A 20139-nucleotide genomic window follows, 5' to 3' on the forward strand; every position below is an offset into this window, starting at 1 on the left:
TTAATGCAGTCTGAAGCTGATGATTTGAAAAAGTCACAATATGCCCATTACTCACACTATTGACAGAGCATGATTTCTTGCTTGAAAGCAAAGTATTTTTGAAAAATAAACACATAAATAAGCATTTATTTATTTTAGAATTGAAATGTATTTCACATTTTATTTGTATGCCACGTTAAAGAATATTGTCTCAGAACGCTCATGTATTAGCATTTTTTTTATATTTAAGTATGATTATTTTTATTTTTAATAAACAGGAGTTCTGAAAAGACTGCAGTGGTTGCTGGATCTAATTGGCCATTTAAGGAATGTTATTTATCTGTCCACCCCAGTGAAGAATATTGAACAAAGCAAGGTAAGTTTTTTCACTCATGGTAATAAGTTCAGGGCTACTAGGGTACTGTCCCTTGCCTTATTAGAGTAGGTAGAAGAAAATCCTGTGCAACTTCCATTTTTTTAATTTAGACTATGGTACTATTGACTATGACTACAGCATTGCTGAGCCTTTGGTGTTTGATACATGTTAAAAGATTTTGATCCCCTCCTCTATAAACATTGAACTTCCCCCTAAGCCAAGAGTCATGCAGACATCTGGCCATAAATTTGTACAACCAAAGCTGCCTGTGACCTGGTTTATGGTCCCATTGTATAACGTCCCAAAAGTATTCGCATGGGTTATACTCCCATGGATCGTTAGACTGGGATCATTTAAAGATCATATTTTTTTAATAAATATGATGTATTTTTAGATTTGTATATAGTTTGTTTGCATCAGATTGTATATGTGTTACATTATCATTTAATTTTGATTTCTTTCTAAGGTGGTGATAGTCCACAAAAATCCTTACTTGTGGGATTTCACTTGCTGCCCACCAGGAGCAGCCAAAGACACCCACAACAACGCTTTAAGTATCCTTCCTACTCCCCTCTCTCTCCCAGTAGTTCTTTGCCTTATCAAGGAGAAGGCAAGGATAGAGGTGCTCAAGATTACTTATTTCACAAATATTTCAATGGATAGTTCCTGGAAGAGTGGGATTTAGGTTAGTACTGACTGTGCAATATGGTCACAAGCCTACCATGGATGTTGCTGGGATGGTTTCCTTCGCCTCCTCCTCCTGTTTGGCCAAGAATGCAATCTCCTTGATCTTCAGGCTATACCAGGGTAAGATCAGTGGAGTGGGCAGCTACAGGGTATGTACCTGCATCTTCACACAGCTGTTTGACTATTAGTAGATACACTAAATAGTGTATACTATATCCATCATGGTGATAATGCCTGACATATTCAGACTTCCTGGCAAAACTTACAGATATGTATCTTTATATTGTCTTATGTGAAAGTCATGGTTTTACTTTACTATGCATCTGCTACAGCATATAACAGAGCTGCTTATCATAGCTGAGAGGCGCATACTGCCACAGTATAAACATCATGTATTCACATCATTTCATTTTATTAACTGATATGTGATGTATTTGGGCACTGTTAACTGTTTTTTAGTTGCCACTTTTTCATTGCCCCTTAAGGTGTGCCACATTTGCCGATCTTTTTGCCTGCTTAACTTCTCTGTCCGCATATAGTACAGTGACAGTCTCCATCAGAGAGGGGGTCAGAGGGAGTGCTATCGGCGTTGGAAGGTGTTCACAGCACACAGTTTTCTATAGCTTGAGCACAGCGTGGGAGAACAATTATCTACATTAGAGGATTATCTGGGATTTCCCGCCTCATAGTGTTTTGGTGTGCAAACTCCCTCGGCCATTTTTCGCTTATGCAGTGATGTTCTATGGCTTGCGTAAGGGGTAAGATTAACATTTTCACCGGGCAAGGGAGGTAATCTTTGAGGTATTATCTTTATTCAATATATACACCACTAATTTTGGCAACTGTAGTCAGCATACTTTTATTGAGTACTTTCCTGTACTCTCTGTTTTATTCTTTTGCAGGAGCAACAGATGTAGGGTTATTGTATAGTTGTTTCCCTCGTCAAGGATTTCTTAGTTTGTTTTACTGTTCAGTTATAGTATTACTTTGCTGTAGTTAATCTATGTTCCTCTCACTCTAATATCGATATTGCTCTAATTTGCACACTGTGTTTGTTTGATTTTAAATAATTTTCTTCTTAAACTGGGAGAGTCCATTCATTACTTTTGGGAAATACAGAACCTGGCCACCAGGAGGAGGCAAGGACACCCCAGCCAAAGGCTTAAATACCTCCCCCACTTCTCTCATCCCCTAGTCATTCTTTGCCTTTTGTCACAGGAGGTTGGCAGAGAAGTGTCAGAAGTTTACGGAGTAGTCTCTTATGGAGGGTAGTACTCTTCGAAATGGGACTGGGGTTTTAAGTAGTCCTATCAGCCTCTCAGTGTGAGCATGGATGAAAGTTAGAGTACGGAGATGCAGGGAGAGTCTTTCTGCGAAACCATCCTGACTCATATTAACAGCTTCATAAGCAATAAGCATTGACAAGTTTCACTGCCTGTTTTCTTCACTCAAGTCAATGTCAGAAGAGATGCTACTATCTGTCAAACTTGAGGGACCGTGTTACTGTTCCACGACATAGATTCTGGTAAGATCGTTTCATTTTACTTTCATTGTGGATGTCCTGGTGCACATTTGCTAGCTATTCAGTTGGCTAATTACCATGTTTTGACATTTAGTCGGACTGCCTACTGATGGAAGCCTGTGGCTTTCGTTTGTTGCATAAACAGATGTTACTATTCCGTTTCTGTTCTGCTCCCGGGGTTTTTATGACCTACGTGTGTTCAGTTTCTCTGTGCTATTTAGCTGTCTTTAATAAGGTAGTCTTGTTGTACTTTTTGACCTTTTGGGACTTTGGTCAGGTTAAGGCTTTCCTTTGGTTTCTTTTAGATCTATGAAGGATGTGATCTGGAATTTTTCCTTTCTTTTCCTCTCCTCCATTGATAGAGTATCTTATACAGGACCTTGTCCTCTTGCAGCCTTGTAGCCACTTTTTTTCGAGTTATGCTAGGGGCTTTTCTCTCTGTTTGTCCTTGAATCTTCGGGGATTTTTTTCTGGAGGTTCTTTCAGACTTTCTTATCCTCTTCTTCCAGTTAGGGAGAGGATGGTGTGGGAGTCTGTTTGTTGTTTCCCTTACCATTGTTAATGGAGAAGTTTTTTTGTTTGTGTGCTTCTAGTGAGTGGGATTTTTGTCTCCTTAGAGGCGTTTGTGCTCAGTGGAGTCCTACATTTAGAGTGATCTCTAAATGGGCTTTTTATGGTTCTATTTTATGGGCAGTTACCTTGTCCTCTTTCCATATTTTTGTTATCCTGCTTCTGTTGAAGTAGTTTTTTATCGGGAGTCCAGGTTGTGTCAGGCTGTGGTGCCATCAGTATGGGCTGCCTTTTTGTTCCCGCCCGTTTGCATTCAGTGTCCTCTATAAGCTTGGGTATTGATTTCCCAAAAGTAATGAATGCAGCTGTGGACTCTCCCCGTTTAAGAAAAACTTAAATTATGCTTACCAGATCATTTTCTTCTGACTGGGAGAGTCCACAGCTCCCCGCCCGTGTTTTTTTTTTTTATGGGGCGGCCTTAATTTTTTGTTCTTCTGGCACATTTTTTTCACCCTATTTCTCCTACGGTTCCTTGTTCCCTTGGCAGAATGACTGGGGATGAGGCAAGTGAAGGAGGTATTTAAGCCTTTGGCTGGGGTGTCTTTGCCTCCTCCTGGTGACCAGGTTCTGTATTTCCCAAAAGTAATGAATGCAGCTGTGGACTCTCCCCGTCAGAAGAAAAGAAATTGATCTAGTAAGCATAATTTGTTATTTATGAGGGCAACAATTAACATTCTGTCAGTACAAGGCTGCTGAGTATAAATTAAGATTATCAACCTTGTAAATTAGTTTACCTCCTTGTTTTCCTAGTTAAAATATTATCGATGCATTTCTATCATTCTGCTGCTGTACTGTCTGTGATCTTATGGCTCCGGTTGTCATACACTACAGTATTATTTATTCCTTGAGTGGTGCAAGAATAATCCATTCTATGTTCCATTTAAGGGAGCAGACTTAATCCCAATTTTAGGCTGTCATAAGATTTACTGCTATGGGTATGTGGTATTGTACAGAGGCAGCTGCTTGGTGCTATATACTAGTATGAGTATATCTGTGCATATTTTTTAGTGCTTGGATTAGGGCTGCAACTAACGACTATTTTAATATTTTAATGGGTTTTACTGTTGGGGGTGTTTGTATTTTTATTTTTTTTTACAGGTAAAAGAGCTGATTTCTTTGGGGCAATGCCCCGCTAAAGGCCCTTTTAAGGGCTATTGGTAGTTTAGTTTAGGCTAGGGGGGGGGGGGGTTATTTTGGGGGGGCTTTTTTTATAGGGCTATCGATTAGGTGTAATTAGTTTAAATATCTGATAATGTATTTTTTTATTTTGTGTAATTTAGTGTTTTCTTTTTGTAATTTAGGTAATTTTATTTTATTTAGGAAATGTATTTAATTGTAGTGTAAGGTTAGGTGTTAGTGTAACTCAGGTTAGATTTTATTTTACAGGTAAATTTGTATTTATTTTAGCTAGGTAGTTAGTAAATAGTTAATAAGTATTTAGTAATTATTCTACCTAGTTAAAATAAATACAAACTTGTCTGTAAAATAAAAATAAACCCTAAGCTAGATACAATGTAACTATTAGTTATATTGTAGCTAGCTTAGGGTTTATTTTATAAGTATTTAGTTTTAAATAGGAATAATTTAGGTAATGATAGGAATTTTTATTTAGATTTATTTTAATTATATTTAAGTTAGTGGGGGTTAGGGTTAGACTTAGGTTTAGGGGTTAATAAATTTAATATAGTGGCGGCGGCAGACTAGGGGTTAATAACTGTAGGTAGGTGGCGGCGATGTTAGGGGCGGCAGATCAGGGGTTAATAATATTTAACTAGTGTTTGCGATGCGGGAGTGCAGCGGTTTAGGTGTTAATATGTTTATTATAGTGGCAGCGATGTCCGGAGCGGCAGATTAGGGGTTAATAAGTATAATGTAGGTGTCGGCGATGTCGGGGGTGGCAGATTAGGGGTTAATAATATTTAACTAGTGTTTGCGATGCGGGAGTGCAGCGGTTTAGGGGTTAATATGTTTATTCTAGTGGTGGCAATGTCCGAAGCGGCAGATTAGGGGTTAATAATTTTATTATAGTGTTTGCGATGCAGGAGGGCCTCGGTTTAGGGGTTAATAGGTAGTTTATGAGTGTTAGTGTACTTTTTAACACTTTAGTTATGAGAGTTATGCTATAGCTTTGTAGTGTAAAACTCATAACTACTGACTTTAGATTCTTGCGGTATAGGCTGTACCGCTCACTTTTTGGCCTCCCAGAAAAAGCTTGTAATATCGGTGCTATGGAAGTCCCCACTGAAAAAAGACTTTACGCAAATTGCGTAAGTTAATTTGTGGTACGGCCAAAAAAGTGTGCAGTGTCCCTAAACCTGCAAGGCTCGTAATACCAGCGGTAGTGAAAAAGCAGCGTTATGAGCCTTAACGCTGCTTTTTTACACATACCGCAAAACTCGTAATCTAGCCGATTATTAGCTCTTTACCAATGCAAGGGGCCTCTTAACAAAGTGAGCCTGGACTTCATTCTAACATAAAAATATCTTTATCTATATGCAATGGTAAATAACCAGCTATAAGGTTAGGGAAAAACATCTAGTCCGCTCTTAAAATAACAGATATATATACTCATACAGGTTGAATTTGGCGCAACCGCGACTCAATGTAAATAGTTAAATAATTTCCTTAGCGCATATAGAACAAGTTGCACTTACAAGATCACAGTGATAAAAACACCTTTGACAATGCACACTATCCGCAACCCAGTTACTTCCCAGCTGATGTTACTTCCGGCTAAGTCCCGTACTTGTGTGTAGGTTTGACCAATAGCAGTAACAGTTTCGGCAATCAGTCTCTTTAGCTCTCAGGCTGTAGCTGCAACATTAATGTCCTTGTCTGGTGTCTGTACCTATGTCCACCACGTCTACGCATTTCGCCTGACTCGTACGGACTTTCTCAAGACTCTGGACTTATGTTTTGTCATTCGCGGGGATCCTCTTTTAAATAACTCTGATTGTTCCTATTGGTTGGAGCCTGCACCAATTGCAACCTACTATCTGTCTTACTTCTTCTTCCTTGGCTATGCGTACTACTGGGAGAGAGAGGGAAGTAGGAGAGATACTTAAAGCTTTGTTGTAGGTAACCTTTGCTGCCTCCTGGTGGCCAGGAAGTGAATTCCCACAAGTAAGGACTTCTGTGAACTATCACCACCAAGAAAAAAAGGATTTATCAGGTAAGAATAAATTGTTTTCTCCTGTTAAGTGTGGTCAGTCCACGGGTCATCATTACTTCTGGGATATTAACTCCTCCCCAACAGGAAGTGCAAGAGGATCACCCAAGCAGAGCTGCTATATAGCTCCTCCCCTCTACGTCACACGCAGTCATTCTCTTGCACCCAACTAATAGATAGGATGTGTGAGAGGACTGTGGTTATACTTAGTTTTTATATCTTCAATCAAAAGTTTGTTATTTTAAAACAGCACCGGAGTGTGTTGTTCCTTCTCAGGTAGAATTTGAAGAAGAATCTACCTGAGTTTTTGGATGATTTTAGCCGGCGTAGCTAAAATTCATTTTGCTGTTCTCGGCCATTCTGAGGAGTGAGGTAAACTTCAGATCAGGGGACAGCGGGCAGGTTCACCTGCAAAGAGGTATGTTGCAGTATATTATTTTCTGAGGAATGGAATTGACTGAGAAAATACTGCCAATACCAATATAATGTAAGTTCAGCCTTAAATGCAGTAGTAGCAACTGGTATCAGGCTGTTTATGTATATATGTGTACACTTCAGTATTCTGGGGAATGGCACTTCTCTGGGTAATACTATATGCATATAATCTTTAGCCTTACTTGCAGTGGGAACGTCTAGCAACAGGCTGTTTAATGACATTTCATGATATTTAATTTTAAACGTTTTTGCTGGCATGCTAAATTGTTTAAATATCTGAGGTACTGGGTGAAAAATTGTTTTTGGGCACTGTTTTTCCACTTGGCTGTCGTTTATTTTAATTTGAGACAGTTTACTGAACTTCCCTCACTGCTGTGGGTGAGGGGGAGGGGCCTATTTTGGCGCTTTTGCTATGCATCAGAAATTCAGTCAAAAGTCTTTTTCTCTTCCTGCATGATCCGGATCGTCTCTACAGAGCTCAAGGGTCTTCAAAAATTATTTTGAGGGAGGTAATCACTCACAGCAGACCTGTGAGATTGTGCTTTGACTGTGATAAAAAACGTTTATATTTTGTACATTTGTTTCTCTGCTATTAAGGGTTAGTTATCCATTGCTAATGGGGGCAATCCTTTGCTAAATTTATGCTTTTACTGGGAAAAATCTGATTGTTATAATTTTTCCGGTTCCTTATTATTAAACTGTCATAATTTTTTTTTGTGCTTCTTAAAGGCACAGTGCGTTTTTTCATATTACTTGTAATTTGAGTGAAAAGTATTTCCAAGCTTGCTAGTTTAATTGCTAGTTTGTTAAACATGTCTGACTCAGAGGAATATCTCTGTGCTATATGTGCAAAAGCCAAGGTGGAGCCCAATAGAAATTTATGTACTAATTTCATTGATGCTACTTTGAATAAGAGTCATTCTGTACAAATTGAACATCATTCACCAAACAACGAGGGGGAAGTTATGCCGACTAACTTGCCTCACGTGTCAGTACCTGCATCTCCCGCTCGGGAGGTGCGTGATATTGTAACGCCGAGTACTTCAGGGCGGCCATTACAAATCACACTACAGGACATGGCTAATGTTATGACTGAAGTTTTGTCTAAATTACCAGAACTTAGAGGTAAGCGAGATCACTCTGGGGTGAGAACAGAGTGCGCTGATAATATTAGGGCCATGTCAGATACTGCGTCACAATTTGCAGAACATGAGGACGGAGAGCTTCATTCTGCAGGTGACGGATCTGATCCAAATAAACTGGATTCAGACATTTCAAATTTTAAGTTTAAGCTGGAAAACCTCCGTGTATTACTAGGGGAGGTCTTAGCGGCTCTGAATGATTGTAACACAGTTGCAATACCAGAGAAAATGTGTAGGTTGGATAAATATTTCTCCAACATAGGTGTGTCCGGTCCACGGCGTCATCCTTACTTGTGGGATATTCTCTTCCCCAACAGGAAATGGCAAAGAGCCCAGCAAAGCTGGTCACATGATCCCTCCTAGGCTCCGCCTTCCCCAGTCATTCTCTTTGCCGTTGTACAGGCAACATCTCCACAGAGATGGCTTAGAGTTTTTTGGTGTTTAACTGTAGTTTTTATTATTCAATCAAGAGTTTGTTATTTTAAAATAGTGCTGGTATGTACTATTTACTCTGAAACAGAAAGGTGATGAAGATTTCTGTTTGTAAGAGGAAAATGATTTTAGCAACCGTTACTAAAATCGATAGCTGTTTCCACACAGGACTGTTGAGAGGAATTAACTTCAGTTGGGGGAAACAGTGAGCAGACTTTTGCTGCTTGAGGTATGACACATTTCTAACAAGACGATGTAATGCTGGAAGCTGTCATTTTCCCTATGGGATCCGGTAAGCCATTTTTATTACATAAGAAAAAAAGGGCTTCACAAGGGCTGTTAAGACTGTAGACATTTTCTGGGCTAAAACGATTGATATATAAGCATATTTTAATACTTCATAGCTTTGAGGAATTATTTTATTCTTGGGAATTATGTAAAATAACCGGCAGGCACTGTATTGGACACCTTATTCTCTAGGGGCTTTCCCTAATCATAGGCAGAGCCTCATTTTCGCGCCTCTATTGCGCACTTGTTTTTGGGAAGCATGACATGCAGATGCATGTGTGAGGAGCTCTGATACATAGAAAAGACTTTCTGAAGGCGTCATTTGGTATCGTATTCCCCTTTGGGCTTGGTTGGGTCTCAGCAAAGCAGATACCAGGGACTGTAAAGGGGTTAAATATAAAAACGGCTCCGGTTCCGTTATTTTAAGAGTTAAAGCTTTCAAATTTGGTGTGCAATACTTTTAAGGCTTTAAGACACTGTGGTGAAATTTTGGTGAATTTTGAACAATTCCTTCATACTTTTTCACATTCGCAGTAATAAAGTGTGTTCAGTTTAAAATTTAAAGTGACAGTAACGGTTTTATTTTAAAACGTTTTTTGTACTTTGTTATCAAGTTTATGCCTGTTTAACATGTCTGTACTACCAGATAGACTGTGTTCTGTATGTGGGGAAGCCAAGGTTCCTTCTCATTTAAATAGATGTGATTTATGTGACACAAAATTTAGAGAAAATGATGCCCAAGATGATTCCTCAAGTGAGGGGAGTAAGCATGGTACTGCATCATCCCCTCTTTCGTCTACACCAGTCTTGCCCACACAGGAGGCCCCTAGTACATCTAGTGCGCCAATACTCCTTACTATGCAACAATTAACGGCTGTAATGGATAATTCTATCAAAAACATTTTAGCCAAAATGCCCACTTATCAGCGAAAGCGCGACTGCTCTGTTTTAGAAAATACTGAAGAGCATGAGGACGCTGATGATATTGGTTCTGAAGTGCCCCTACACCAATCTGAGGGGGCCAGGGAGGTTTTGTCTGAGGGAGAAATTTCAGATTCAGGGAAAATTTCTCAACAAGCTGAACCTGATGTAATTACATTCAAATTTAAATTGGAACATCTCCGCGCCCTGCTTAAGGAGGTGTTATCTACTCTGGATGATTGTGAGAATTTGGTCATTCCAGAGAAATTATGTAAAATGAACAAGTTCCTAGAGGTCCCGGGGCCCCCCGAAGCTTTTCCTATACCCAAGCGGGTGGCGGACATTGTAAACAAAGAATGGGAAAGGCCCGGCATACCTTTCGTCCCTCCCGCTATATTTAAGAAATTGTTTCCTATGGTCGACCCCAGAAAGGACTTATGGCAGACAGTCCCCAAGGTCGAGGGGGCGGTTTCTACTCTAAACAAACGCACCACTATACCCATAGAAGATAGTTGTGCTTTCAAAGATCCTATGGATAAAAAATTAGAGGGTTTGCTTAAAAAGATGTTTGTTCAGCAAGGTTACCTTCTACAACCAATTTCAAGCATTGTTCCTGTCACTACAGCAGCGTGTTTCTGGTTCGATGAACTAGAAAAGGCGCTCAATAAAGATTCTTCTTATGAGGAGATTTTGGACAGAATTCATGCTCTCAAATTGGCTAACTCTTTCACCCTAGACGCCACTTTGCAATTGGCTAGATTAGCGGCGAAAAATTCTGGGTTTGCTATTGTGGCGCGCAGAGCGCTTTGGCTAAAATCTTGGTCAGCGGATGCGTCTTCCAAGAACAAATTGCTTAACATTCCTTTCAAGGGGAAAACGCTGTTTGGCCCTGACTTGAAAGAGATTATTTCTGATATCACTGGGGGCAAGGGCCACGCCCTTCCTCAGGATAGGTCTTTCAAGGCCAAAAATAAACCTAATTTTCGTCCCTTTCGCAGAAACGGACCAGCCCCAAGTGCTACGTCCTCTAAGCAAGAGGGTAATACTTCTCAAGCCAAGCCAGCCTGGAGGCCAATGCAAGGCTGGAACAAAGGTAAGCAGGCCAAGAAACCTGCCACTGCTATCAAGACAGCATGAGATGTTGGCCCCCGATCCGGGACCGGATCTGGTGGGGGGCAGACTCTCTCTCTTCGCTCAGGCTTGGGCAAGAGATTTTCTGGATCCTTGGGCGCTAGAAATAGTCTCCCAAGGTTATCTTATGGAATTCAAGGGGCTTCCCCCGAGGGGGAGGTTCCACAGGTCTCAATTGTCTTCAGACCACATAAAAAAACAGGCATTCTTACATTGTGTAGAAGACCTGTTAAAAATGGGAGTGATTCATCCTGTTCCATTAGGAGAACAAGGGATGGGGTTCTACTCCAATCTGTTCGTAGTTCCCAAAAAAGAGGGAACATTCAGACCAATCTTAGATCTCAAGATCCTAAACAAGTTTCTCAAGGTTCCATCGTTCAAAATGGAAACCATTCGAACAATTCTTCCTTCCATCCAGGAAGGTCAATTCATGACCACGGTGGATTTAAAGGATGCGTATCTACATATTCCTATCCACAAGGAACATCATCGGTTCCTAAGGTTCGCATTTCTGGACAAGCATTACCAGTTTGTGGCACTTCCGTTCGGATTAGCCACTGCTCCAAGAATTTTCACAAAGGTGCTAGGGTCCCTTCTAGCGGTGCTAAGACCAAGGGGCATTGCAGTAGTACCTTACTTGGACGACATTCTGATTCAAGCGTCGTCCCTTCCACAAGCAAAGGCTCACACGGACATTGTCCTGGCCTTTCTCAGATTTCACGGGTGGAAAGTGAACGTAGAAAAAAGTTCTCTATCTCCGTCAACAAGGGTTCCCTTCTTGGGAACAATAATAGACTCCTTAGAAATGAGGATTTTTCTGACAGAGGCCAGAAAATCAAAACTTCTAAACTCTTGTCAAATACTTCATTCTGTTCCTCTTCCTTCCATAGCGCAGTGCATGGAAGTAATAGGTTTGATGGTAGCGGCAATGGACATAGTTCCTTTTGCGCGAATTCATCTAAGACCATTACAACTGTGCATGCTCAGTCAGTGGAATGGGGATTATACAGACTTGTCTCCGACGATACAAGTAGATCAGAGGACCAGAGATTCACTCCGTTGGTGGCTGTCCCTGGACAACCTGTCACAGGGGATGAGCTTCCGCAGACCAGAGTGGGTCATTGTCACGACCGACGCCAGTCTGGTGGGCTGGGGCGCGGTCTGGGGACCCCTGAAAGCTCAGGGTCTTTGGTCTCGGGAAGAATCTCTTCTCCCGATAAATATTCTGGAACTGAGAGCGATATTCAATGCTCTCAAGGCTTGGCCTCAGCTAGCAAAGGCCAAATTCATACGGTTTCAATCAGACAACATGACGACTGTTGCGTACATCAACCATCAGGGGGGAACAAGGAGTTCCCTGGCGATGGAAGAAGTGACCAAAATCATTCAATGGGCGGAGACTCACTCCTGCCACTTGTCTGCAATCCACATCCCAGGAGTGGAAAATTGGGAAGCGGATTTTCTGAGTCGTCAGACATTTCATCCGGGGGAGTGGGAACTCCATCCGGAAATCTTTGCCCAAATTACTCAGTTGTGGGGCATTCCAGACAGGGATCTGATGGCCTCTCGTCAGAACTTCAAGGTTCCTTGCTACGGGTCCAGATCCAGGGATCCCAAGGCGACTCTAGTAGATGCACTAGTAGCACCTTGGACCTTCAAACTAGCTTATGTATTCCCGCCGTTTCCTCTCATCCCCAGGCTGGTAGCCAGGATCAATCAGGAGAGGGCATCGGTGATCTTGATAGCTCCTGCGTGGCCACGCAGGACTTGGTATGCAGACCTGGTGAATATGTCATCGGCTCCACCATGGAAGCTACCTTTGAGACGGGACCTTCTTGTTCAAGGTCCGTTCGAACATCCGAATCTGGTCTCACTCCAACTGACTGCTTGGAGATTGAACGCTTGATCTTATCAAAGCGAGGGTTCTCAGATTCTGTCATTGATACTCTTGTTCAGGCCAGAAAGCCTGTAACTAGAAAAATCTACCACAAAATATGGAAAAAATATATCTGTTGGTGTGAATCTAAAGGATTCCCTTGGGACAAGATAAAAATTCCTAAGATTCTATCCTTTCTTCAAGAAGGTTTGGAGAAAGGATTATCTGCAAGTTCCTTGAAGGGACAGATTTCTGCCTTGTCTGTGTTACTTCTCAAAAAGCTGGCAGCTGTGCCAGATGTTCAAGCCTTTGTTCAGGCTCTGGTTAGAATCAAGCCTGTTTACAAACCTTTGACTCCTCCTTGGAGTCTCAATTTAGTTCTTTCAGTTCTTCAGGGGGTTCCGTTTGAACCCTTACATTCCGTAGATATTAAGTTATTATCTTGGAAAGTTTTGTTTTTGGTTGCAATTTCTTCTGCTAGAAGAGTTTCAGAATTATCTGCTCTGCAGTGTTCTCCTCCTTATCTGGTGTTCCATGCAGATAAGGTGGTTTTGCGTACTAAACCTGGTTTTCTTCCGAAAGTTGTTTCTAACAAAAACATTAACCAGGAGATAGTCGTGCCTTCTTTGTGTCCGAATCCAGTTTCAAAGAAGGAACGTTTGTTGCGCAATTTGGACGTAGTTCGTGCTCTAAAATTCTATTTAGATGCTACAAAGGATTTTAGACAAACATCTTCCTTGTTTGTTGTTTATTCCGGTAAAAGGAGAGGTCAAAAAGCAACTTCTACCTCTCTCTCTTTTTGGCTTAAAAGCATCATCAGATTGGCTTACGAGACTGCCGGACGGCAGCCTCCTGAAAGAATCACAGCTCATTCCACTAGGGCTGTGGCTTCCACATGGGCCTTCAAGAACGAGGCTTCTGTTGATCAGATATGTAAGGCAGCGACTTGGTCTTCACTGCACACTTTTACTAAATTTTACAAATTTGATACTTTTGCTTCTTCTGAGGCTATTTTTGGGAGAAAGGTTTTGCAAGCCGTGGTGCCTTCCATCTAGGTGACCTGATTTGCTCCCTCCCTTCATCCGTGTCCTAAAGCTTTGGTATTGGTTCCCACAAGTAAGGATGACGCCGTGGACCGGACACACCTATGTTGGAGAAAACAGAATTTATGTTTACCTGATAAATTACTTTCTCCAACGGTGTGTCCGGTCCACGGCCCGCCCTGGTTTTTTAATCAGGTCTGATAATTTATTTTCTTTAACTACAGTCACCACGGTATCATATGATTTCTCCTATGCAAATATTCCTCCTTTACGTCGGTCGAATGACTGGGGAAGGCGGAGCCTAGGAGGGATCATGTGACCAGCTTTGCTGGGCTCTTTGCCATTTCCTGTTGGGGAAGAGAATATCCCACAAGTAAGGATGACGCCGTGGACCGGACACACCGTTGGAGAAAGTAATTTATCAGGTAAACATAAATTCTGTTTTTGCGGTACCGTCGAGTACTGACGTTTTTCCAATACCTAAGAGACTTACTGAAATTGTTACTAAGGAGTGGGATAGACCCGGTGTGCCTTTCTCACCCCCTCCTATATTCAGAAAGATGTTTCCAATAGACACCACCACACGGGACTTATGGCAAACGGTCCCTAAGGTGGAGGGAGCAGTTTCTACTTTAGCTAAGCGTACCACTATACCGTTGGAGGATAGCTGCGCCTTTTCAGATCCAATGGATAAAAAATTGGAGGGTTACCTTAAGAAAATGTTTGTTCAACAAGGTTTTATATTGCAACCCCTTGCATGCATTGCGCCTGTCACGGCTGCAGCAGCATTTTGGTTTGAGTCTCTGGAAGAGACCCTTGAATCAGCTCCATTAGATGAGATTACACACAAGCTTAAAACCCTTAAGCTAGCTAATTCATTTATTTCTGATGCCGTAGTACACTTAACTAAACTTACGGCTAAGAATTCCGGATTCGCCATTCAAGCACGCAGAGCGCTGTGGCTAAAATCCTGGTCAGCTGATGTTACTTCTAAATCTAAATTACTTAACATACCTTTCAAAGGGCAGACCTTATTCGGGCCCGGTTTGAAGGAAATTATCGCTGACATTACAGGAGGTAAAGGCCATGCCCTGCCTCAAGACAGAGCCAAACCTAGGGCTAGACAGTCTAATTTTCGTGCCTTTCGTAACTTCAAGGCAGGAGCAGCATCAACTTCCTCTGCACCAAAACAGGAATGAGCTGTTGCTCGATACAGACAAGGCTGGAAACCTAACCAGTCCTGGAACAAGGGCAAGCAGGCCAGAAAACCTGCTGCTGCCCCTAAGACAGCATGAAGTGAGGGCCCCCGATCCGGGAACGGATCTAGTGGGGGGCAGACTCTCTCTCTTGCCTTCCTAGACAGGCATTACCAGTTTGTAGCTCTTCCATTCGGGTTGGCTACGGCTCCAAGAATCTTCACAAAGGTTCTGGGCTCTCTTCTGGCGGTGCTAAGGCCGCGAGGAATTTCGGTGGCTCCGTACCTAGACGACATTCTGATACAAGCGTCAAGCTTTCAAACTGCCAGGTCTCATACAGAGTTAGTACTGGCATTTCTAAGGTCGCATGGGTGGAAGGTGAACGTAGAGAAGAGTTCTCTCTTACCACTCACAAGGGTTCCCTTCTTGGGGACTCTTATAGACTCTGTAGAAATGAAAATTTACCTGACAGAAGACAGGTTAACAAAGCTTCAAAATGCTTGCCGTGTCCTTCATTCCATTCAACACCCGTCAGTGGCTCAATGCATGGAGGTAATCGGCTTAATGGTAGCGGCAATGGACATAGTACCCTTTGCACGCCTACATCTCAGACCGCTGCAATTATGCATGCTAAGTCAGTGGAATGGGGATTACTCAGATTTGTCCCCTACTCTGAATCTGGATCAAGAGACCAGAAATTCTCTTCTATGGTGGCTTTCTCGGCCACATCTGTCCAGGGGGATGCCATTCAGCAGACCAGATTGGACAATTGTAACAACAGACGCCAGCCTACTAGGTTGGGGCGCTGTCTGGAATTCCCTGAAGGCTCAGGGATCATGGACTCAGGAGGAGAGTCTCCTTCCAATAAACATTCTGGAATTGAGAGCAGTTCTCAATGCCCTTCTGGCTTGGCCTCAGTTAACAACTTGGGGGTTCATCAGGTTTCAGTCGGACAACATCACGACTGTAGCTTACATCAACCATCAAGGAGGGACAAGAAGCTCCCTAGCGATGATGGAAGTATCAAAGATAATTCGCTGGGCAGAGTCTCACTCTTGCCACCTGTCAGCGATCCACATTCCTGGAGTGGAGAACTGGGAGGCGGATTTCCTAAGTCGTCAGACTTTTCATCCGGGGGAGTGGGAACTTCATCCGGAGGTCTTTGCCCAAATACTTCGACTTTGGGGCAAACCAGAGATAGATCTCATGGCGTCTCGCCAGAACGCCAAACTTCCTTGTTATGGGTCCAGGTCCAGGGACCCGGGAGCGGTCCTGGTAGATGCTTTGACAGCACCTTGCACCTTCGGAATGGCCTATGTGTTTCCACCCTTCCCGATGCTTCCTCGATTGATTGCCAGGATCAAACAGGAGAGAGCATCAGTGATTCTAATAGCGCCTGCGTGGCCACGCAGGACCTGGTATGCAGATCTAGTGGACATGTCATCCTGTCCACCTTGGTCTCTGCCTCTGAGACAGGACCTTCTAATTCAGGGTCCTTTCAAACATCAAAATCTAATTTCTCTGAAGCTGACTGCTTGGAAATTGAACGCTTGATTTTATCAAAGCGTGGTTTTTCGGAGTCAGTTATTGATACCTTAATACAGGCTAGGAAGCCTGTTACCAGAAAGATTTACCATAAAATATGGCGTAAATACTTACATTGGTGCGAATCCAAGAGTTACTCATGGAGTAAAGTTAGGATTCCTAGGATATTGTCTTTTCTACAAGAAGGTTTAGAAAAGGGTTTATCTGCTAGTTCCTTAAAGGGACAGATCTCAGCTCTGTCCATTCTTTTACACAAGCGTCTGTCAGAAGTTCCAGACGTTCAGGCTTTTTGCCAGGCTTTGGCCAGGATTAAGCCTGTGTTTAAAACTGTTGCCCCACCATGGAGCTTAAATTTAGTTCTTAACTTTTTACAGGGTGTTCCGTTTGAACCCCTTCATTCCATTGATATCAAGCTGTTATCTTGGAAAGTTCTGTTTTTAATGGCTATTTCCTCGGCTCGTAGAGTCTCTGAGTTATCAGCCTTACATTGTGATTCTCCGTATCTGATTTTTCATTCAGATAAGGTTGTTCTGCGTACTAAGCCTGGGTTCTTACCTAAGGTTGTCACTAACAAGAATATCAATCAAGAGATTGTTGTGCCATCATTGTGTCCGAATCCTTCTTCAAAGAAGGAACGACTTCTGCACAATCTAGATGTAGTCCGTGCCCTGAAATTTTATTTACAGGCAACTAAAGATTTTCGCCAAACTTCTTCCCTGTTTGTCGTTTATTCTGGACAGAGGAGAGGTCAAAAAGCTTCTGCTACCTCTCTCTCTTTTTGGCTTCGTAGCATAATACGTTTAGCCTATGAGACTGCTGGACAGCAGCCTCCTGAAAGAATTACAGCTCATTCCACTAGAGCTGTGGCTTCCACTTGGGCCTTTAAGAATGAGGCCTCTGTTGAACAGATTTGCAAGGCTGCAACTTGGTCTTCTCTTCATACTTTTTCCAAATTTTACAAATTTGACACTTTTGCTTCTTCGGAGGCTGTTTTTGGGAGAAAGGTACTTCAGGCAGTGGTTCCTTCCGTATAAAGATCCTGCCTGTCCCTCCCGTCATCCGTGTACTTTAGCTTTGGTATTGGTATCCCAGAAGTAATGATGACCCGTGGACTGACCACACTTAACAGGAGAAAACATAATTTATGCTTACCTGATAAATTCCTTTCTCCTGTAGTGTGATCAGTCCACGGCCCGCCCTGTTTTTTATGGCAGGTCTAAATTTTTAAATTATACTCCAGTCACCACTGCACCCTATAGTTTCTCCTTTCTCGATTGGTTCTTGGTCGAATGACTGGGTGTGACGTAGAGGGGAGGAGCTATATAGCAGCTCTGCTTGGGTGATCCTCTTGCACTTCCTGTTGGGGAGGAGTTAATATCCCAGAAGTAATGATGACCTGTGGACTGACCACACTACAGGAGAAAGGAATTTATCAGGTAAGCATAAATTATGTTTTTTGATATACCAGTACATATGAATGCATTTGATCTGAAAATAAACAAGGTTGTTTAAATATCTCATAATTTTAGTGCACAGACTTTTCATAATAGAAGTTGTAAACCACAAATATTGCTTGATAATGTTTCCACAAGAAGAGATATTACCGTTTGGTATTTCAAACATTTGGTATTTTATATGTGAAAAACTTGTTTCCTCACTGGAATTTAGATCATGTCCTACAGCAGATGAATTGTTATTTGTGTTAATAGGTTTAGTGTTACCACCAAGCACACATATATATTTTCCAGTCAAGCTGTGTCATGATGTGTTAAAGACAGTGTTTTCACAGATCTGTCATAAGAAACATTGCACAAGAAAGTCAACACATTTTAGCAATTCCAGTATGTTAATAAATTATTAAATAAAATGAAATGGCTGCTGTAAAGAGCTTCTTATAGGCTTTGTACCAGTTGAAGACAATCTGTTTCACTTTACAATGCATGTGAGCACAAATTAAATGAATGTTACAGTGACAATTAAATTGAGGCCAAAAGCAGCTCATTTAATTGTCCACTGAGAGTGAACACCTGCAGACTGCCACCATAATCAGCATTGGATTGGCTGTGGATATGGATATATCCAAAGCAAATGAAGTGATGGTAAGACAGTAGCTTGTAGGTACATGTTTTCACAGGGAAATGAAAAAAGCCAACTTAATTTCAAGACAACAAAGAGACAAAATTATTGTAAAGGTACTACACAATTCTGTAGCAGTTAGGGTCTAAGGCTTTTTACAGTGTCTGACTTATATCTCTAGGATGCAGTGCTTTTTACTTATACCTCTAGGTGGCAGTGCTTTAGTGTTTTTACTATGTATATGCTGTGCAAGTTAACTGTGTGTAATTGTAATTTCTTGCTCAGGCTGTGGACTTTCTGGTATTGGTCTTTGCAGCCTGCGTAGTGGCATGGGCAGACCACAGCATTCCTCTGTTGCTGGGTGTCAGTGCTAACTGGCTGTCATGGAAAGATGAAGAACCGTATCTAGGTCTCCAATCTAAGTGTTTGGGAAAGCGCTCTGTGGATCTAGTAATGGTCCAGGAGTGTTTGACGGCACTGCCCAGAAGTCTACAACTTTTGGTTGGCAAGGAGCCATGGAAAGAAAATGTTCAAAAGGTATTGCTAATAATTAACTATTAATTATAATTGTTTTTTTTTATTATTATTAAAGCATCAAAAAATGTATTTTTTTCTTTTTGGATGAAAAGGGAGACATAACTGGACACATTTATGAAATTGATCTAGTTTAGTTTAATGCAGCACTTAAATTGGCAGGAAAATCAAAATAAAGCATGCAATTTTAAGACACTTTTCAACTTATATTCTCAAATTTACTTAGTAGCTAGCTGGTGATTGGTAGCTACACGCATTTGTCTCTTGTCATTGGCTCACCCAATGTGTTCTGTTAGCTCCCTGTAGGGCATTGCTGCTCCTTCAACAAAGGATAACAATAGAATCTTGCAAATATAATAATAGAAGTGGGAATTTGATTAAAATTGTATGCTCTATATCAATCATGAAAAATGTTGGGTCTCATGTCCCTTTAACTAATTTAAAGAATAATTATAGAACTGTAGTTACAACTGAAAATAACCACCACTTATATCTATTTGGTAATTTACTTTTTAAGAGATTCAGGAAATGCTTCAAGAATCTTTTAGTTGGACGAGCAGCAATACAAATATGGTGTGTGAGTGTTCCACAAAATACTATATGCTGGCATTCAGCTAAATAGTTTGAATGATCATTTGCATGACATTGCCACTTTGTCTGCCTTGACCTTGAAGTAACTGTTTCATTTCCCCTTTAATAAGTTTATTGACTGGTTGATGAATGTTCTCGATGGTCCAGAGGAAGCATTATCAGGAACATCAAAGACTCTTTTTAAAGGTATGTTGTATCTGAACTATAATAGAAGTTCTAAATTATTTCCCCAACAAGGGACAAATCCTACCTTCTTAATATGGGTAGAGTCCACAGCTGCATTCCTTACTTGTGGGAAATACTGAACCTGGCCACCAGGAGGAGGCAATGATACCCCAGCCAAAGGCTTAAATACCTCCCCCACTTCCTCATAACCCCAGTCATTCTTTGCCTTTCGTCACAGGAGGTTGGCAAAGAAATGTCAGAAGATTTCGGAGTAGTCCCTTATGGAGGGTAGTACTCTTCAAGATGGTACTGGAGTTTTAAGTAGTCCTGTCAGCCTCTCAGTGAGAGCATGGATGAAAGTTTGAGTCCGGAGATGCAGGGAGAATCTTTCTGCGAAACCATCCTGACTCATATTAACAGCTCCATAAGCAATCAGTGTTGACGAGTTTCGCTGCCTGCTT

General features: G+C 41.7%; 1 protein-coding gene across 1 annotated transcript in view; it reads left to right on the plus strand.

The window, feature by feature from the left end:
- Positions 1–20139, plus strand: part of FOCAD (focadhesin) — a 1237844-nt gene that overhangs the window by 1186632 nt on the left and 31073 nt on the right. The window contains 3 exon segments of the mRNA XM_053702659.1: positions 258–355; positions 18674–18925; positions 19624–19699. Of these exon segments, the coding sequence (XP_053558634.1) occupies positions 258–355; positions 18674–18925; positions 19624–19699 (426 nt within the window).

Source organism: Bombina bombina, chromosome 2, assembly GCF_027579735.1.
Source record: "Bombina bombina isolate aBomBom1 chromosome 2, aBomBom1.pri, whole genome shotgun sequence".
Classification (NCBI taxonomy): domain Eukaryota; kingdom Metazoa; phylum Chordata; class Amphibia; order Anura; family Bombinatoridae; genus Bombina; species Bombina bombina.